The 18,423-nt window shown below is 33.7% G+C and overlaps 1 protein-coding gene across 2 annotated transcripts in view; it reads left to right on the top strand.

Moving 5' to 3' along the window:
- The window catches only part of frmd5b (FERM domain containing 5b), a 40,977-nt gene extending 24,175 nt beyond the window's left edge, over positions 1 to 16,802 (top strand). Inside the window, exons 3-14 of one of the 2 annotated variants that reach the window (XM_693389.10) lie at positions 345 to 387; positions 500 to 578; positions 674 to 771; positions 917 to 1,040; positions 1,183 to 1,270; positions 4,034 to 4,122; positions 4,221 to 4,284; positions 4,392 to 4,483; positions 5,731 to 5,805; positions 5,952 to 6,020; positions 6,112 to 6,218; positions 12,497 to 16,802. In XM_693389.10, the coding sequence (XP_698481.1) occupies positions 345 to 387; positions 500 to 578; positions 674 to 771; positions 917 to 1,040; positions 1,183 to 1,270; positions 4,034 to 4,122; positions 4,221 to 4,284; positions 4,392 to 4,483; positions 5,731 to 5,805; positions 5,952 to 6,020; positions 6,112 to 6,218; positions 12,497 to 13,077 (1,509 nt within the window). In that variant the 3' untranslated portion in view covers positions 13,078 to 16,802. Of the gene's footprint in view, positions 1 to 344; positions 388 to 499; positions 579 to 673; positions 772 to 916; positions 1,074 to 1,182; positions 1,271 to 4,033; positions 4,123 to 4,220; positions 4,285 to 4,391; positions 4,484 to 5,730; positions 5,806 to 5,951; positions 6,021 to 6,111; positions 6,219 to 12,496 lie in introns of those variants that run through there. The other variant, XM_073908580.1, reaches the window with a different exon arrangement.
- Positions 16,803 to 18,423: the final 1,621 nt, after the last annotated feature.

The following is an 18,423-nucleotide window of genomic DNA, read 5'->3' as shown; positions in this document are numbered from 1 at the left end:
AGTGGACAAAAACAAGGACTTTAAAACAGTACATCCCACACTAACTTCTTAATCAGACTGTATATTCATCAAGCTGTGTTCTATTTTACATTAAGCACATGCTAATATCCAATCAAGTTCTGACTAGTTAATAACCCATGCCTGATGAACGTATCAGTGCTAATGATTGTGCATGAGCTTGAAGCAGGAAACCCAGTGATCACACACTTACACTAAGAGCCTAAAGGAGTGATGCAATCGATATGTAATATGTGTCATCAGCTGAAAAGACTGGTCATAATGTGTTTAACTGGAATTTCTATCTACATCCCAGACATTGTTTCTTTCTTATTTTGTTGTTTCAGCATTGGCTGGAGTTCAGCAAGCCAATTACCAAACAAATGAGATGTAAGTCTTACCGTGTGTGGAAAATCCTTAACAAGGATAATCTTTGCATACAATTGTCCAAACATTTACAGTGTCTGCTTGTTTACATGCACATGAACATTGTGTGTCCTAGCTCAGCCGCCGTACACTATGTGTTTACGTGTAAAATTCTATCCCCCGGACCCTGCGGCACTTAAAGAAGAGATCACTAGGTATTGCATATTACAATGTGGTCCCTTTCTCATCAAATATGACATTTCCAATCAACAAACTGTTTGGTTCAATTTATGCTCTGCACTGTTTTCAGATACCTGCTCTTCCTACAGATTAAAAGAGATTTATATCATGGCCGACTCCTGTGCAAAAGTTCAGACGCTGCAACGCTGGCTGCATTCATACTGCAGGGTAAAAGCAAACCACAGTCACAGGAGCCATTCTTTACAATATTAGCTTAATTATAGAATCCTGTGAGCTTTGCTGCATATGAGTGACGTCAAAGGAAGATAAGATGACTCTGGTTTTGTTTCATTGTCATATTTTTTTTTTTTAGCTGAGATTGGAGATTATGACCCGGGAAAGCATCCGGAAGGATACAGCTCTAAGTTTCAGTTTTTCCCTAAGCATTCTGAGCGCCTGGAGCGCCGCATTGCTGAGATCCACAAATCTGAGCTGACGTAAGCTTTCATTCAATTAGCCTGTCACATGCGGTATGTCATTCTTCTTAGAGAGACTTTAATGGAGAGATGAAACGTCATTTATGCAATTTATCTCCCAGAACAAACCCAGACAGCTAACTGGTGTGTTTATTCCCTACAGTGGTCAGAGTCCTGAAACGTCTGAGCTGAATTTCTTAAGGAAAGCTCAGACTCTTGAAACATATGGAGTAGATCCACATCCCTGCAAGGTCAGTGACAAAACTAAACAGCTGCTACTATCCAGGAAATGACACTTTCTATGATGCCTTTTAAGGGTATTCAGTGTAAAGATGCTATGCCACATTAAACTGTTTGTGAAATGATTTGCATAAATATAAGTTTTTGATAATTCATTACACTTCAGATTTGGTTTCTGTGCCGCCTTTTAAAGATGCCTTTAGTGAGTTATAATGCTTGCACATGGCCTTATTAACAATCAAATAATATATTGTATACTAAAAATTATGCGAATAGCTTATATGTGTTGAATTTAAACAAACTAATTAAATTTGGTGATGTTCAACTTAAATGGTTTATTTATATCCAGCCTAAATAAATAGTTTACAACCACTTAACTTAAAATAAAAAAATAAAATTGTGAATCCAAGGAATCTTTTTTTTTCAGTGTATGATCTGATGAATAATCATAACAACAATACAATAATAACAATAATAAAAAGTAAGCTTGACAAAACCAAACAAATCCAACCTGGTTAAGCTCAGGTTAAGCGGTTTCACAATGCTTGATATAAACTTTCTCTGTTAAATCAGGGTTTAACCAACAGTTTGTGATTAACTTTGGAGCACATGCTGAAAGTGTAATGTGTATAGCAGGCAGCCAAACATACAACACATGAGGAAGACAGTTTGATTTGTTTCTTACCACATGGATTTCAAGAATTCCTTTGTCTGTTGAGGATTAAGAAATATCACTATCAGAAATGTAATGAATTTAAATGCATATACAATAAAAACTGAAATAAACAATGCTGGGGCAGACATAAAAATAAAATATTATAACAGAGAAAATTATCAATTCTTTAATTATTCTTTTATTATTCTGGCATTTAACAAATGTAAATCATTTATGTAATCCTAACAGACCTAAAATAGTAATTGTTTAGTATGATTTTCCATCAGACATTTAAAAAAATGGTTATGTTCCTTTTTGTGTATGTAAATTTCTGATTTCAACTGTATATCAGGGGTCGCCACAGTAGAATGAACCACCATTCTGGCATATGTTTTATGCAGCAGATCCCCTTCCAAATGCAACCAACTATGTATGTCCTGGTCCTCCAGGTTTGGGAGTTGAGCCTCACCTCATAAAAACTAGATGTTGCGAAACACCAATTTAATGCGGCTAAATATCAACTTTGATATCGCTGGCCCTGGTAGTAAGTAAGCGAATTGCAAATTTTATTAGTGCTTAATAATGCGTTTTCCCTGATCATATTTTACATCCCTAAATTCCAAGGTCTGTTTTCACCTAGCTAAGTTTGCGTTTAGTTTAAGCAAACTCTGAAAGTGTAATGTGTTAACCAACACACATTCTTGAACCTGAAAACTCGATTTGCTTAAATTAAACGCATGGCACTCCTACACATAAAATTTAGTTAATGAAATTCATCTATTTATATATTAAAGCAAATTTATATGTAGATATTTAAATGTAAATTTTAATTTTAAGTCATTATTAATATTAATTGGAAATTCAAATGTATATAATATTTTTTTAAATCAGATTTAATCAGATATACATATGTGTTACATATTAGTTCAGTCAGGTTTGGGTTTTTAAACTCTAACCCAGAATAAAACCTGCTAATTAAATTACCATGCGTTTAATTTAAGCAAAGTTTTCAGGTTCAAGAATGTGTGTTGGTTTTAACACATTACACTTTCAGAGTTTGCTTAAACTAAACGCAAACTTAGCTATGTGAAAACAGACATTGGAATTAAGGGATGTAAAATATTCATTCATTAGTCCCTTTATTAATCTGGGGTCGCCACAGCGGAATGAACCGCGAACTTATCCAGCAAGTTTTTACTCAGCGGATGCCCTTCCAGCCGCAACCCATCTCTGGGAAACATCCACTCAGACACACTCATACACTACGGACAATTTAGCCTACCCAATTCACCTGTACCGCATGTCTTTGGGGGAAACCGGAGTACCCGGAGGAAACCCACACGAACGCAGGGAAAACATGCAAACTCCACACAGAAACGCCAACTGAGCCGAGGATCGAACCAGCGACCCAGCGACCTTCTTGCTGTGAGGCGAACGTGCTACCCACTGCGCCACTGCGTCGCCGGATGTAAAATATGATCAGGGAAAACGCATTATTAAGCACTAATAAAATACGCAATTTGCTTACTTACTACCAGGGCCAGCTATATCAAAATTGATATATAGCCACATTAAATTGGTGTTTCGCAACATCTAGTTTTTATGAGGTGAGGCTCAACTCCCAAACCTGGAAGACCAAGACATACACACATACACCACAGACAATTTAGCTAACTCAATTCACCTATAGCGCATGTCTTGGACTGTAGGGGAAACCGTAGCACATGGAGGAAACTCACGAGAACATGCAAACTCTCTATACTAAAGTGTCTCTATACTAAAGTGTTTCCATATTATAAGCACATAGTGAAGCTTTTGGTATTGGTTTTGTCACTTTAAGCTATGAAGGACCATAATGTAAAACTATTCAGATCTTAAGAAAGCAATATCAAAATATGAAACGAGGAGATATTTCAATGTTATCTATAATTTAACCTAACTTTTAGTGGGTAAAATTATGAGATGATGCAACACAGTATAACATTGTTTATAAGGCATTATGCATGAATTATAGTACATTTAGAGTACTCTTGAAATACATTATAAATAAACTCATCATTGAAAAAGATTGCAGTAATTTTTTTACGCACAGTAATTTCTTCTTCTTTTTTGATGACAGGATGTGTCTGGCAATACAGCATTTCTCGCATTCACCCCATTTGGCTTTGTGGTGCTGCAGGGTAACAGGAGGATTCACTTCCTAAAATGGTAAGAGAGAAGAAATAAATCTCTCATATCATTTTCATTTGCTTAGAAATCAAGATCAAATGACTGTGACGGTATTTCTTATTTAAAAAACTGTACAGGAATGAGGTGACCAAACTGAAATTTGAGGCCAAGACATTTCACATATATGCAACTCATCAAGAGGTAAAAGACTGCAGAAGAAAAAATAAAGTCAAAATTAGCATTATTGAAGGTTCATATTTTGCCTAATAAATCTAAACACTTAACTGACCTCTTGTGATTTTACTAAGGATCAGAAGATTATCTTGACTTACTTTGCTCCAACACCTGAGGCCTGCAAGCATTTATGGAAGTGTGGAGTGGAAAACCAAGCTTTCTATCAGTGAGTGACATTTTTTATTAGGCTAAATTGTGTCTTATCTATGATTTAATTTGTTATTAAATATCCAAGAGCTACCTAACTTCAAATGAATCATATTTTAAATAACATTTTCTTGTCTCAGAAACTTTTTTTTTAACCAAAGCTCCTGAAAAATACATTAAAAAGTACTGTAAAAAAATAAATAAATAAACAAACAGCTTCAGATTCCAGAGATTTTTTTTAAAATATTAACTTAATTACTCTATTCAAAATATTACTTGATTTTAGTTGGCCCAAACTCCACTGCATTTAAAGGATCTTTCAAATAATCTGCAGATTATAGAGATGGTTCGCCCAAAAATGAAAATTCTGTCATCAATTACTCTTCCTCCACTTGCTCCAAACCTGTATGAGTTTCTTTTTCCTGTTGAACACAATCATCCACAATATATTGAAGAATGTTGAAAAGCATCAGCCCTTGACTTCCATAATATGTTGTGTTCCCACTAGGGCTGCACAATATGTTATTTCAGCAACGATATCACAATGTGATCATTCGCAATAGACACATCACAGGATATGCACTTTTGTGTTTGTAAATGTATCATTTGGATGTGTATTTGAGGCATGTGATGATTTTGAAAGCATTCAGGAATAAAAAAATTGTACCATTTGAATTATTTTTAGTATTCACACATTGTTTATGTGTGTTTTTATGATTGTTTATTTTTCTTAATTTTATTTCTCTATGCTCATGGATTGTTATTCATAGAATCATTCTAATAAATTTAAAATGATAAACTCTTTCCAAATAGAGCCATTCAAGCCATCTGGTGAAGCTCTATTCATATATATATATATATATATATATATATATATATATATATATATATATATATATATATATATATATATATATATATATATATATATATATATATATATATATATCGCAGAACAACAAAATATTGTTATTGAAGTCTTATATATATATATATATATATATATATATATATATATATATATATATATATAGAACAACAAAATATTGTTATTGAAGTCTTTAGAATATCTTGATATACATTTTTTAATAAGCCTTGTTAGATATTTTTATTGTAAAAAAGTTTTATAAAATACATGTATATGTTGTTGTCCTAATTAAAGCAAGAACGTAATAGTAAATATAATGGGAAATAGCCAGTGTAGGGGGTTCTTCAGGTACAATGTTGTACCGTCAAAAAGTCTGAAAATAGCTCTTTACATTTCAGGTTTGAGAAATCCAGTCAAGTTCGCACCGTATCCAGTAGTAATCTTTTCTTCAAAGGGAGTCGTTTTAGATATAGGTGAGTATTATCTGCTCTGGCGCTTATTAAATGAGCCCCATGAGTGCGTCAGCTCTAATTAATTAGGCCTGTGTTGTGAACAAATGCTAATGAAAGGATTATACGTAAGTGTTGCTTATATGTTGGTTACATCATTTACCTTAAAGTGGTAAAGTGGCCAAAGAAGTGATGGAACAGAGTGCCAAAATCAGACGAGAGCCTCCAGAGATCCACAGGCCAGTCTTCTTACACTGACTTGATTTTTGAACATTTTGAATGTTCTTGACAGTATGTCGGCTGATATTTTGCATCTTTTTGTGTGTCCAGGGCTGGGATGGTGCCCAGCAGGAGTTGTCCATCCATCACACATGGCCCACGACAAAGCAGCGTCCCCCGAACACGGAGGAGAGCCGTCCATATTTCCATCATGGAAGGTATGCCAATGCATCTACAAGCACAGAAAAACACTATATTTATTAAAACTTATTAGTCAGGATATCTAATTTTAAGACTTCTATTGATTTTTATATCAGATTAATGATATTGCACACACACACACACACACACACACACACGAAAATCATATCCTACCACTACCTACCAAAATTAAACTGAATTTGAATTAAAGGAAGTAAAGGGATGCATCTGATATCCCATACTTTCCTAGATGTAGCAGGTGAAAAAAAATTATGTAACAAAAGAAGTTGGTCTGAATTCACTTATAGATGAGTACACAATAAATAAATAGATGACCAACTGTCTTGGTGAAATTTTAAAGTGTGCATACGACTGACACTTATTGTAAAGGTAAATAGTTCAAGAGTACTGCCAGTACTGGTGGATAAACACATCCCCCCAATGTGTAAAGCGCTTTGAGTGTCTAGAAAAGCGCTATATAAATGTAAGGAATTAGTAGTATTATTACCAAATTAGGATTTTTCAACTTCTAACAATAGCGGAACCCGTTTTGGTTGCTAAATGGAACCCTTTTAATAAGACTCTATAAATACCCGTGCTTTGAATGTGAAATATATAACCTGAATGGTGTTTTAAAAATAGTATTTACATTATTAGTATTACTAATATATCATAATAAAGTATGGTTTTATATATGAATATATTGTTTGGCAGAATTGTTCAATACAAATACCTTTACCTGTTAGGGTTTTACATAAAACAAAACATCTAGTATAAAGCAGCCATGAAGTAATTATTTATTCATACTATGTAGATACTCACCGGAGAATATGATTTGGGATGCTGTCCATCTTCTGTTTTTTTTTTTTTTTTTTTTAGTAAGATTTATTGGTCTATAAGCACTGAAATACTGCCATCTGGTGGTGTGATTTTATTTCTCCTCTTATATTGATGCATACTGTATGTAATGAAAAGCACCCTGGAGATTTTGGGTTTGGTTTATTCTCACGGTAGTATTCATTATTGTGTTTTTAATTATTGTATGATAAACTGACATTTTTAGTGTTAGCCCCTACAATACCATCGCTTTTTACATTCGATTTAGCTTTTAAATGACAATAATTTGATTCGGTCTGCAGTGTGCAATACATTTTAAATTGTTAAATGATCAAAACTGTGCTCTTGATAGTTATATTATGAACTACACTATACACTCCATCCCTCTGTTTGTGCTCTGTGTGTAACCTGAGAGCTGCTGTCATTGTGCACAATGTGACCAGTCGTTCACCTGCTCCAGTCACTTTACTGACACAGCCAAATGCCACTACAGTTGTGTTTGTTGTTATTGTACAAGTGCGAATGTTGTTTAAGCCAAATGAGTTTAAGCTAAGTTTGATTCTAGCTTCTGCTCTGTATTAACGATCAGTTCTAAAGTAAAACAGACACTAGCCTGTCAAGTTAATTACTTATATGATAGATCATAATATACTGTATAGATTTACAAAATAATTTAATAATGAGTATTTTTTACATGTTTATTTAAGGTTATAAAAATGAATGTACAATGTGCTTTTACAGACATAATCAAAGGCAAGTTTTAGAAAAATGTGCAATGGTTTTGTAGAAATTATGGTAATCCTTAAAAATAAGTAAATAAGCTAATAGATATATGGAGGTAAGGAAATAAAAACAGAAAAAAGGGAAACATCATAACATCTATAAGTACTAATATTGGTGACCAATTAGTCACAAATTCTCTGGAAAGGCACATGAAACAAAATATATATTTTCCCCATCACATTCCTATAATATAGACCTGTCATTTGAAAAAAAGAACATTAAAACAAACCAAAATGGGAAAAAAATCCTTCAACAACTCTTCTCCAAAAAATAAAATAAAAATAAAAACATAATTGACACACAAAACCATTTCTCTCAAGTGTGGGGGCAGGTGATCTATAAAAGGAGACCATATGATTTTTAAAACTTTGTATGTTATCTAAGGACAGCTGCATGCGGCTCATGGGGAAAAAACTCTCTGTATCGTTGTATCAGTGTGGGGGAAATGTTTTTTATTCATCTAATACGGATGCATTTTCTTGCCGCAAGTAGCAGTTTATCTAACAATTAACCTTCTGTGTCAAGGGTCAATGACATTGCTTATGTTTTAGAAATGAGTCCCAAAATATTTATTTTTTAATTTGATAAAATTGTGCTATTGTCATACGCAACAAAGTTCCTGAATCTTGATATGAGTTTGCACCTCCAGAAGCAATGCAAGTATGTCCCAAGCTCTGTATGACACTTAACACAAAGAGCTGGTACAGAAGGATCCATTTTATTCAATAAAACAGGTGTCATATGCAGCCTATGTAAAATCTTATATTGAGTCTCTCTAAGTGATTACAAATAAAAGTGGATCTAATACACCTTAAAACCTCTTGCAAGTCCTTATGTTACATTTTTTTTAACTCGCATCATAATGCACATGTAACAGATGGTTCACCCAAAAATGTAAATTTACTTGTTTAAAAAAACCTGAATTATTATTATTAGAATTTTTAATTATTTGTTGCAAAACAGAAAATGTATTTCAAAGAATGTTGGTGACCCAACTATTCTGTCCCTGCAATAAATGCTCTTTAAATATATTTAAATATTTTACTATTTATTTTAGAAGATAAAAGCAATTTTAGCCCTATAGTTTGCTATTAATTTCATGTTGAATCCAAATATTTCTTTCTAAAGCTACTTTTTGTAAATGACTATTTGCTTTGTGAATTTGACACAATAATATACATTTTTAAGAATAATTAATGAAAATTTAGGTTCATTGATCACTGCATTATTTCCAGAGATGGATTGCAGCTGGAAGGGCATCCGCTGCATAAAACGTGCTGGATAAGTTGCCGGTTCATTCTGCTGTGGTGACCCTGGATTAATAAGCCGAAAAGAAAATTAATGAATGAATGATCACTGCATTACGGGGCAATCCAAAAACTGAATGCTTCGTTCTGTAAAAATTAGTTGTACAACAAAAGTACAGTTTTTTTCAGTGCATGGTGGGCATTCATGGCAATGTGTGAGACAATAAGAAGTGACAGACTTTACCTTGTCCAACAATACTATTTATAAATAGTCTATAAATAGACAGCCTATCCATGTATGTCATGTGTTTGTTGTCAGAATGAGTGTGTGTTCCTCTTTTGTTACAGCCCATAATGGGTTCGAGGGGGTTGAAGCGAACAGGGCAGCTGTGCTGTTGGGCATTCAGGGACTTAGGGAGCTTTAGGGCTTTAGGGCTTTAGAGTGTTCTCGCTTTCACATTTCCTAAAACACACACAGTATAGTGTTATGTGGATTTGGTTTAGGAGGATAGAGGGAGGACAGGGGTCTTGTGGTGATACTTTTGAGGTGACGTTAAAGTAAATTAACATTACAAAAGTTAGCAGCTCCATTCAGAAATCATGGTAAAGTGTCTGATACGGATTAAGACGAAGGTGAACGTTCACCTGCGGATGATCAACCACTGTTACCGGGATGTGAAGGTACGGGTGCTGACGATGGGTCCTAGGCTATTAGGGAAAGCTCTAGGAGCCCTCCCTTTGTTCCCAGCTCTGCCGAGCTCCTCCACTTCCTCTGGAGCTTCATCCAGACTTGGTGATCAACCCGCCAGCACTGCAGGTAAAGCTCATAGCGTTTTAAACAGCTGAGCATTCCACTTATTTCAGCACGACTCTGTTTGAAAGTGCTAATTTATTGAGGATTGGATAGCAAATATTGTTAGCATGAGCTGTTTTTAGCTTTTATGTGTTGTGGGTGGAGCTACTTTTAGTGATGTGGTTTATTTAGATCTACAACATGCACAACGTGCATACTTAGTGTATACAATTAAAGTCGACATGAAACAGAAGTTAAGATTGTCCAATTTGTTCCAATATCATGATGTATGTCCAATTGAAACGGTACTAAAATTCGAAAAAAAGGAGGGCAGTCCTAGATTTTTTACTTTTGTGAACCGATTGGATCATTGAAAGATGGGTGTTAGTAACAAAATAAAGGAAGAGGGATAAAAGGACGAAAGCTGGGCAGAAAGGGGATCTAATAGCCCGGCCTGAAGTGATTCCATGTGACCAGAAGTGAAGTCATTCTGAGCAGGAGAGAGAAACTCCTTTTATTTTATTAAAGATTATGAGGGCAAGTAAATTGTTCTAAAAACATGCACAGATACATTGTTTATATACATATACAATTTTGATTTCATGCTGAGTTTAATACATATGTACCAGGTTAAAAATATACATTATGTCATTATGTAAATATCTTATGTAAATAATAATAATTTGAGGAGAAAATAGAATAGGACTAATGTTAAAAAAACATTTTTTTATTCCTCACTAACAATTTAATTAGATTTTCTGTTTCATAAGAAGAAGAAGAAGAGGTAAAAAAGTATTTAAAGTATTATTGGTAATTTTTTATTATACAGTGTGTTTGATATCGCATACTTTTTGACATGATTAGTGACATCACTAGTCTGTTCTGTTTTGTTAAGCAACTTGGTGACTGCATGAGGAGGATTTTTCAGCTATATTACTTTGAATAATTTGGCTTGGACTGATATTAAGCACTTTTATTGTGTTTAGCTCAGCAAACATTCTGAAACTTGCTGCAAATTGAGCATCTCTTTGCTGACAGCAATGTGCTGAAGAAGCAGATTTACCACAAACTTATCTGGCCATACCAATAGACAACATTAAACGGGCGACTTTAGAAACACTGTTTGTCATTTAGCTTGTACATGAAGTTCAGTAAATTTATGCGATAAATACAATACATTTGTGTAACTCCCCCTCCAACTCTAGCAGATTTAAACCAGTATTTCTGGCATGGGCGGTGGACACACTAACAAAATGGCTAAAGACTCTATAGCCTCTCAATCACAAGTCTTCTTCTTAGCATCACAGAAGTGTGCTTTACTTTACAGAGCTCTAGCTGGCTTGTTACATTAAGCATAGCCACAATTGTTAATATGATTGGCTTAAATTGGCTCCCTAATAATTAGAAATGCTACACTACACAGGAAGCTAATTTCAAAATAAAAGATCTATTTCCTATTTCGCTACGTTATATCACAGTTTAGAGTAATGCATTGGCATTCACCGCAATTAATTATACAGGCATAAATATGTGTATAAAAATCATAATGAATAGCCAACACACAGTATAAGATAATGTTAATTTGAAAAAGACGGATCAAGGTGTTTTAAGTTAATTAAAAGAAAGTTATATACATAATAACAGAAATAAGTACAGTCATAAATGGTAGTGTTAGGTGGCAAGGGTGTTTTATATCTAATTAAAAAATCTGAATAGAAGATCAATGTTAATCCACCCTGAATTAAAAAAAAATATATATAAAATTATTATGTGGTCTGCATGACTTTAAAGACCCTAAAAGTATTATTATTTTGCATGTTTTCATAATTTAAGACAGGAAAACAACATACACACCCTTCAGTGTTACAAAATAATTTCTGACTTGGTGCTTATTCTTACCATTACCATGTGGATGCTGATATTTATTATGTTTGTGCATATTAGCCAATAAATAAAAAAATAATAAAAACATAAAAAGGAATAAAAATTAGCAATGTACATTTTCACGATCTAGAAAATCTTTCAAAAACAAAGTGTATACTTTAAATAAGCATTTCTATAGCTAACAGTATAGGTAATAAGCAGAACTATTTATTTGTTTGTTTATTCATGTTTTATAAACCTTATAAAAATTATATATATATATATATATATATATATATATATATATATATATATATATATATATATATATATATATATATATATATATATATATATATATATTTGTTCAATATATTATTATTACATTATCAACATACCCACCATCAAGACTATATTATTGACAAAAAAGGGCCTTTTCTTGCTCTTCAATAATATATTAAAGTCTACATGAGCTGGACGTTTATGAGACTTCTTTTCCAGTATGTTGATGTAATTTCAACTGAAACACAGTTTTAAGTAGGGGACAGGGCTCTCTTTTTTCCCCATTATTCCCTCATAGCAAGCTAATGATAAATGGGGTGTGCTTAAGAATATTTTGGCTGAAGCCATTAAACTAATGACAACAGAGAAAAAACGCAACTCCAAACGAAGAAGCAAATGGTCAGACTTTGATTGAAGATTACTAACACAAAACAAAACATCATTCTCAATGCTCAAACTTATTAACTTAACATCTACACTCTCTTTTCAGGTTTGGAATCATTGCGTGACAGTGGCCACTCCACACCAGTCCGATCCGTCTCCAATTCCAATTCATTCCTGCGCTCCCAAGGAAATGGAGCAGAAGGAGGAAGCGGGACAGCTGAATTTTCCGAAGACTCCTACAGTCCCTCTGACAGCGTTCTTCCCACACCGGTGTCCAATGACCCATCAGACCCGGCTCAGGTTCGCCACACAAATGGCCCTCGCAACATCCAAGAGGAAGGAGGAACAGAACAGTGCTCTCAGAACCAAGCCAGACCACAAGGCGTCAAACCCAAAGGGAAGCGCTCACACCTGGAGAAGAGCCGGCCAACCCAACACAGCCCAGAAGAAGGGGTGAATCAGTTCATCTGTAGCTTGGCCCGTCTTTTCTTAGTGACTGTGGCTCTGCTCTTTGCCCTGCTTCTGCTTCTTATTGTGCTCACAGAGTCTGAGCTGGACTTGGCTTTTCTTAGGGACATTCGGAGGACACCCGAATTCCAGCAGTTCCACTATGAATACTTTTGCCCACTTAGGCGCTGGCTGGCCTGTAAGCTGCGTTGGATGGGAGGGCATCTCATTAATAAATAAATGAGACGTGGGACATTCTAAGCATTAATATTATAAAAAATGAAATTATTATTATCTACATAGCCAAAGCCGTGGACTTCCCAATATCATGCCAAGACGAGAATACTGTGTATGTTTCAGCTCTAGTTATTGTGAAATTGTTCTCTGCAGCACTACTTTGTAGTTGGGTAAAAATGGTTTGTAGCTCTTTAAATGCTGCTGTCACCAACTCAACCTTTATTTATCATTTAAACAGAATCTACACTCAAGCAGACTGTGACCAGAAAGACCTCATACTGCAGTTAAAGACACTGATGCCATTATCAGACTATAGACAGGGGCTGGGATAGATCATACAAATATTCTGTGTTTACTCATCCTCATGTTGTTCCAAATCCAAAGATTTGGGTTAGTGTGGACATATAATATATTTGTCCATCCATTGGAACTCCAGGTAACTAAAACACAGAAGTTACAAAACTGTTGTAAAATGAATTCACATAAACTTAACCATTTAAAACAAGTCTTGTAAAGAGATAAGACCACTTTATATGATGCACTGATTTAATACAGACGTCTTTAATTGGATTACAAGTAAATGATTCAAACAGATTCAGTTGAAGTCAGAATTATAAGCCCCCTTGTTTATTTTCCCCCAATTTCTGTTTAACGAAGAGAAGATTTTTTCAGCACATTTCTAAACATAGTAGTTTTAATAACTCATTTCTAATACCTGATTTATTTCCCAGAGATGGGTTGCGGCTGAAAGGGAATCCGCTGTGTAAAAACATGCTGGATAATTTGGCGGTTCATTCCGCTGTGGCGTCCCCGGATTAATAAAGGGACTAAGCCGAAAAAAAAATGAATGAATGAATAATAGCTGATTAATTTAATCTTTGCCATGATGACAGTACATAATATTTGACTAGATATTTTTCAATTCACTTCCTTACAGCTTAAATTGACATTTAAAGGCTTAACTAGGTTAATTAGGTTAACTAAGCAAGTTATGGTAATTAGGCAAGTTATTGTTTAACCAAGGTTTGTTTTGTAGACTGTCGAAAAAAAAATATATAGCTTAAAGGGTCTAATAATTTTGACCATTTTAAAATGGTGTTTTAAAAAAAAAAAAAAAATTTATTGTCACCAAAATAAAACAATTAAGACTTTCTGTAGAAGAAAAAATGTTGTCAGACATACTGTAAAATTTCCTTGCTCTGTTAAACATCATTCAGGGAAAATTAAAAAAATAAAATAAAATAATAATAAAATTAATAGGGAGGCTAATAATTTTTACTTCACCTGTACACTGTAAAAAATCAATTTTTCCTTACATTTTTAAGCCAAATCAAATTAACCCTATGAATCCATTGTACTTATATTATGGTAAACTGACTTAAAACAATTAAACTTTATTAAGTTAGAATATGATTAACTTAGTTTAATAAGTTACAACGAACTAAAAACACATGCATGTTATGACTAATTGATCATATAATTTTTTACACTGTAGTGTTTAAGTCTATACAACTTTGTCCACTTTTGCTCACTTTTGTGAGAACTTTGTGCTTTTTAAAATATTGTTTGCCCAGGAATAACACATCTTGTAATGTAAAAAATTTATTTATAAACAAACCAAAAATGGTCAGCTCTGTGTGGCTGTCACTGCAGCTGTTACATTGTTTTATCATTTTAAGCAAGACTCAAGATTTCAAATGTCTTTGCATCAGGATTTTAGTCTTTGCAAATGAATAAATCTTTTTTTTTCAGCCATTGTACAAAATGGAAAAACTCATCATATAACTCATTATATATTGTGATAAGACCTGCATGCTCGTTCCATTGGGTCAGATTGGTTTCTTACAAGCGAACAGCTCCACATTTTGCATTTTGTGTTCAAACAGGCTACCTTAGTTCAGACAATCTCAGACTGATGTCAATTGTGGCATTAACATTAACTGAGTTACAGACTGCCTCTGAAAGCGGTTGTAAGTGGACAAAACCTCAGACCCAGGTCATTTTTACACCATTATCTAGTGCGATATGGGATCAATGAAAATTCAGTGGAGGATTTCTTGTTTGTGTTTCATTTACCAAAGTCTAAAGGAATTGGAACAACACAAGGTTGAGTAAATATATGACAGAACTGCTATTTTTGTGTGAACTAAGACTGGTGTGACTTAAGATTGTGTGAGGGTTGGGAAGATTTTAGATGAGGTATTATGTAAGTGTAAAATGATGGTAAAGGCTTTAAATTTGATCCATATTATAAACTTGATTGTAAGTCTAAAGCCAGCTTATTAACATTAGATGTCATGAACTAACAAACAATAGCTATTTTTTTAACATTGTGAGCTATATGGTATGTGTAAATTAACGCAATTAAATTATGAACAAAAATGAAATAACAATGATAATACTACACTTACAAATGCTATAAAATGGTTGGTCATTGTTAGTTCAAGATACCTAATCCAACTAAATTCCACCTGTTAAAGAAGTAATGTTAAAGAAGTTGCATTAGTGTATTTTCAATTGAGCTTGAGCTTTAATCCTAAACATTTCTATCACAATTATATTTATTAAATAAAAGATGGCCTTGAGAAGTGAATGTTCTAAAGTGGGTGACGAAAGTGCATTTGATGGAAAAAGTTATGTGAAATGTCTGAAAGCCAGAAAAAAAATAGAATTTTTAATAATTTCTTCAATAATTTTTTATAACCAGGCATCAATAATTTAGGAGACCTGATTCGTCCATATGCACAGCCTTAATTTTCAAACTTTAAATGTTTTGTGTTTTCCGTTAATGATGATTTTGTTGGATATTTAATCCAAATGAATCCACAGAATGGCTGAATAATCAATTTACATTACTTTTCTTTTGCTTTCATAAGACACACACTATAGTAAAGGGTTGTGCTACTCTAACACTATAGAGATTGTAATTAAAACAACAAACCAATTGTAAATTCAAGATCTGTTTGAAGGAATCCAACAAAGCTAAAGCATATGCACATTTTTTTACACATCTTTGCTATATCAAGAAAAAGGGTGTTTCGAAAGTTGAAAAATCTAAAATACAAGACAGCAACGTAGTGTGATGTAAATCTTTTATCGTGTGTCGCTTGTGTGTCTTGCGCTTCTTAAAGTAGCCTAGTACAACAGTATGCAACAATGACAGCACAAATGAAAACACCTGCTTCGAAATCCTGACATGTGGGTCTCTGTGGTGGTAATAATGTGAACTAAAAGAAATGAAGCAATACATGACACTGACAAGCCAGAAACAACAGTTTTTGTTAAGCTAGAGCAACAATACGATCGAAAGCTGCAAATTCAGTAACTTTGGAGCTAGTTAATGGCTTGTCTGGCCCTGTGCCAGTACTGTAAATCAGCAGCTCCCGTAAACTGTGAATGGCTAAGTCGTCTGATCTAATACTGATGCTGATGGACGCTGTTTCAGGCATTACAAAATGTAAGTTTCACTCAAAGCAATAGCCGATTGAAATGGATAAATGTTGTAGCTCAGAAGACAATCTGAAACGGATGATGAATCACACTGTTATACAACGACTTGGCCGTGCCTGAGCCCAGTGATCTTCCATATCCTCAGATTATTATTATTTTCCGTAAATTACACTTCGATTTTTCCTCATTTCATGTCATAAATGAGTTGTATTAAGAAGACATTAAAGCAGTATATTTTTATGTTTTTTTCTAAATAAATAAACCTTATCCAAACCAAATTTAAGTACTATTTATTGTGTTTCAGTGATGAAAGAAAAAACTGAATTCCACATCATTTATGTCTGTAATATATACATTTTGGCTTTAATCTTTTTGTATTCTCATCCTCAGATAAATGGAACTACTCCAAATGTTCTTAGTAATATCAGTAAATGTAGCCTTGCTGATTTGAGACTTTTAGCTAATATCTTAATGTATTTGGAGTAATCAATCTAAAAATACTGTTGAAATCACTGCAGTGATGAGCCATTACCACTAGTCGGCAGAAACACTCCTCTGATCAGAAATATCTCCACAGATTTGCATATTTTGTTCAATGTCAAACTTAACAGAACTTAAAAATATTTCATGTCAGTATATCTACTCTACGTAAAGCCATAAAATGGTTGATTTCCTCAGAGATGGTTTTAGAACTAGTTAGCATATTCTAAATAACTCATTGGATGAACTTAGTTTAGTTGAGGGCAGGATTTCCATCCAATAAATTTATTTAGCACCAACTATTTACAATTAAATGAAACTGAGTTGGTCCAACATGACTTTATCTATGAAAGTTTAAATACATTTGTATTTTTATTAAACTTAAACTTAAAGGTCTGATAATATCATATATGTCTAATATGTGTTGTACATTTCTAAGTCCTTAGTTTTATTTGAAGTTATTCTAAATGAACTAAAAGAGCCATTTTTAAGAATATTTCATGAGTTACATATACAGTCGATTAAGCCTGATCTCAGAACTAATTTTAGGACAGGTATTGCTTATGGAGAAAAGAAACAAACCAATTAAGCTGCCAAGGTGGTAATCTCAAAACTCAAAGCATTACATGAAAATCTTCAAAATCTTCAAACTAAAGTGAAGATTAAACTCTAACAAGTCCTTCTACACAGCAAAATCCTCTGAGTAAAATTTACTTGGTTCAGAGTGTAAGTTCAGAGAGTAATTTGTCCCTCTTTAAATAAGGGCAAAGAGTATTATATTTGAGCTGACTTCATCTAAGGCTTTGACTGAAGTTAGGTGTGTTTCTTTTCTGTTTCTGCTTATTAACAGCTAGTGTTCATCATCAGTGCTCAATCGTCACCTATTCAATCATCACTAGCCGTCAGCTAGCTCTTTAAAGAAAACAGTAATCAGTTATAGAACTAGTTTGTGAGTTTTGGTCACTCTCAAAGAGCAACACCAGAGTGCCTGTCAGTGCTATAAATCAGTTGAATTGACTATCCCTACTATTTTATTTATAGGCTGAAATAGGAGGTCTCAGGGGTTTGGAACAACACGAGGGTGAGTAAATAATAACAAAACTTTCATTATTGGAAGCCTTGTAGCTGGAGTCAGGAAAACTGTTTTGGATAGTTAACATAATCTGACTACACAGACTAAACATATCTGCCTGTGATGTTATCTAGTGCAGGCTATGCAACAACTCTCCTTGCTTTAGACCTAATTAGCATATTCTGTTAAAGAAAAAAAACACATTTTTTAAATTACAAATGAAATTTAAAAGAAGAAAATTTTAAAAATGACAACGGTAAATCACCTAGCATTAGTTTGAAGCATGCTTTGGAATGTCACAGTGGCATCTCGTATGTTAACGAGTTCTGGTCATAGACTTTCGATAA

Source organism: Danio rerio, chromosome 7, assembly GCF_049306965.1.
Source record: "Danio rerio strain Tuebingen ecotype United States chromosome 7, GRCz12tu, whole genome shotgun sequence".
Classification (NCBI taxonomy): domain Eukaryota; kingdom Metazoa; phylum Chordata; class Actinopteri; order Cypriniformes; family Danionidae; genus Danio; species Danio rerio.
This window is presented reverse-complemented; position numbering and strand designations above follow the sequence as displayed.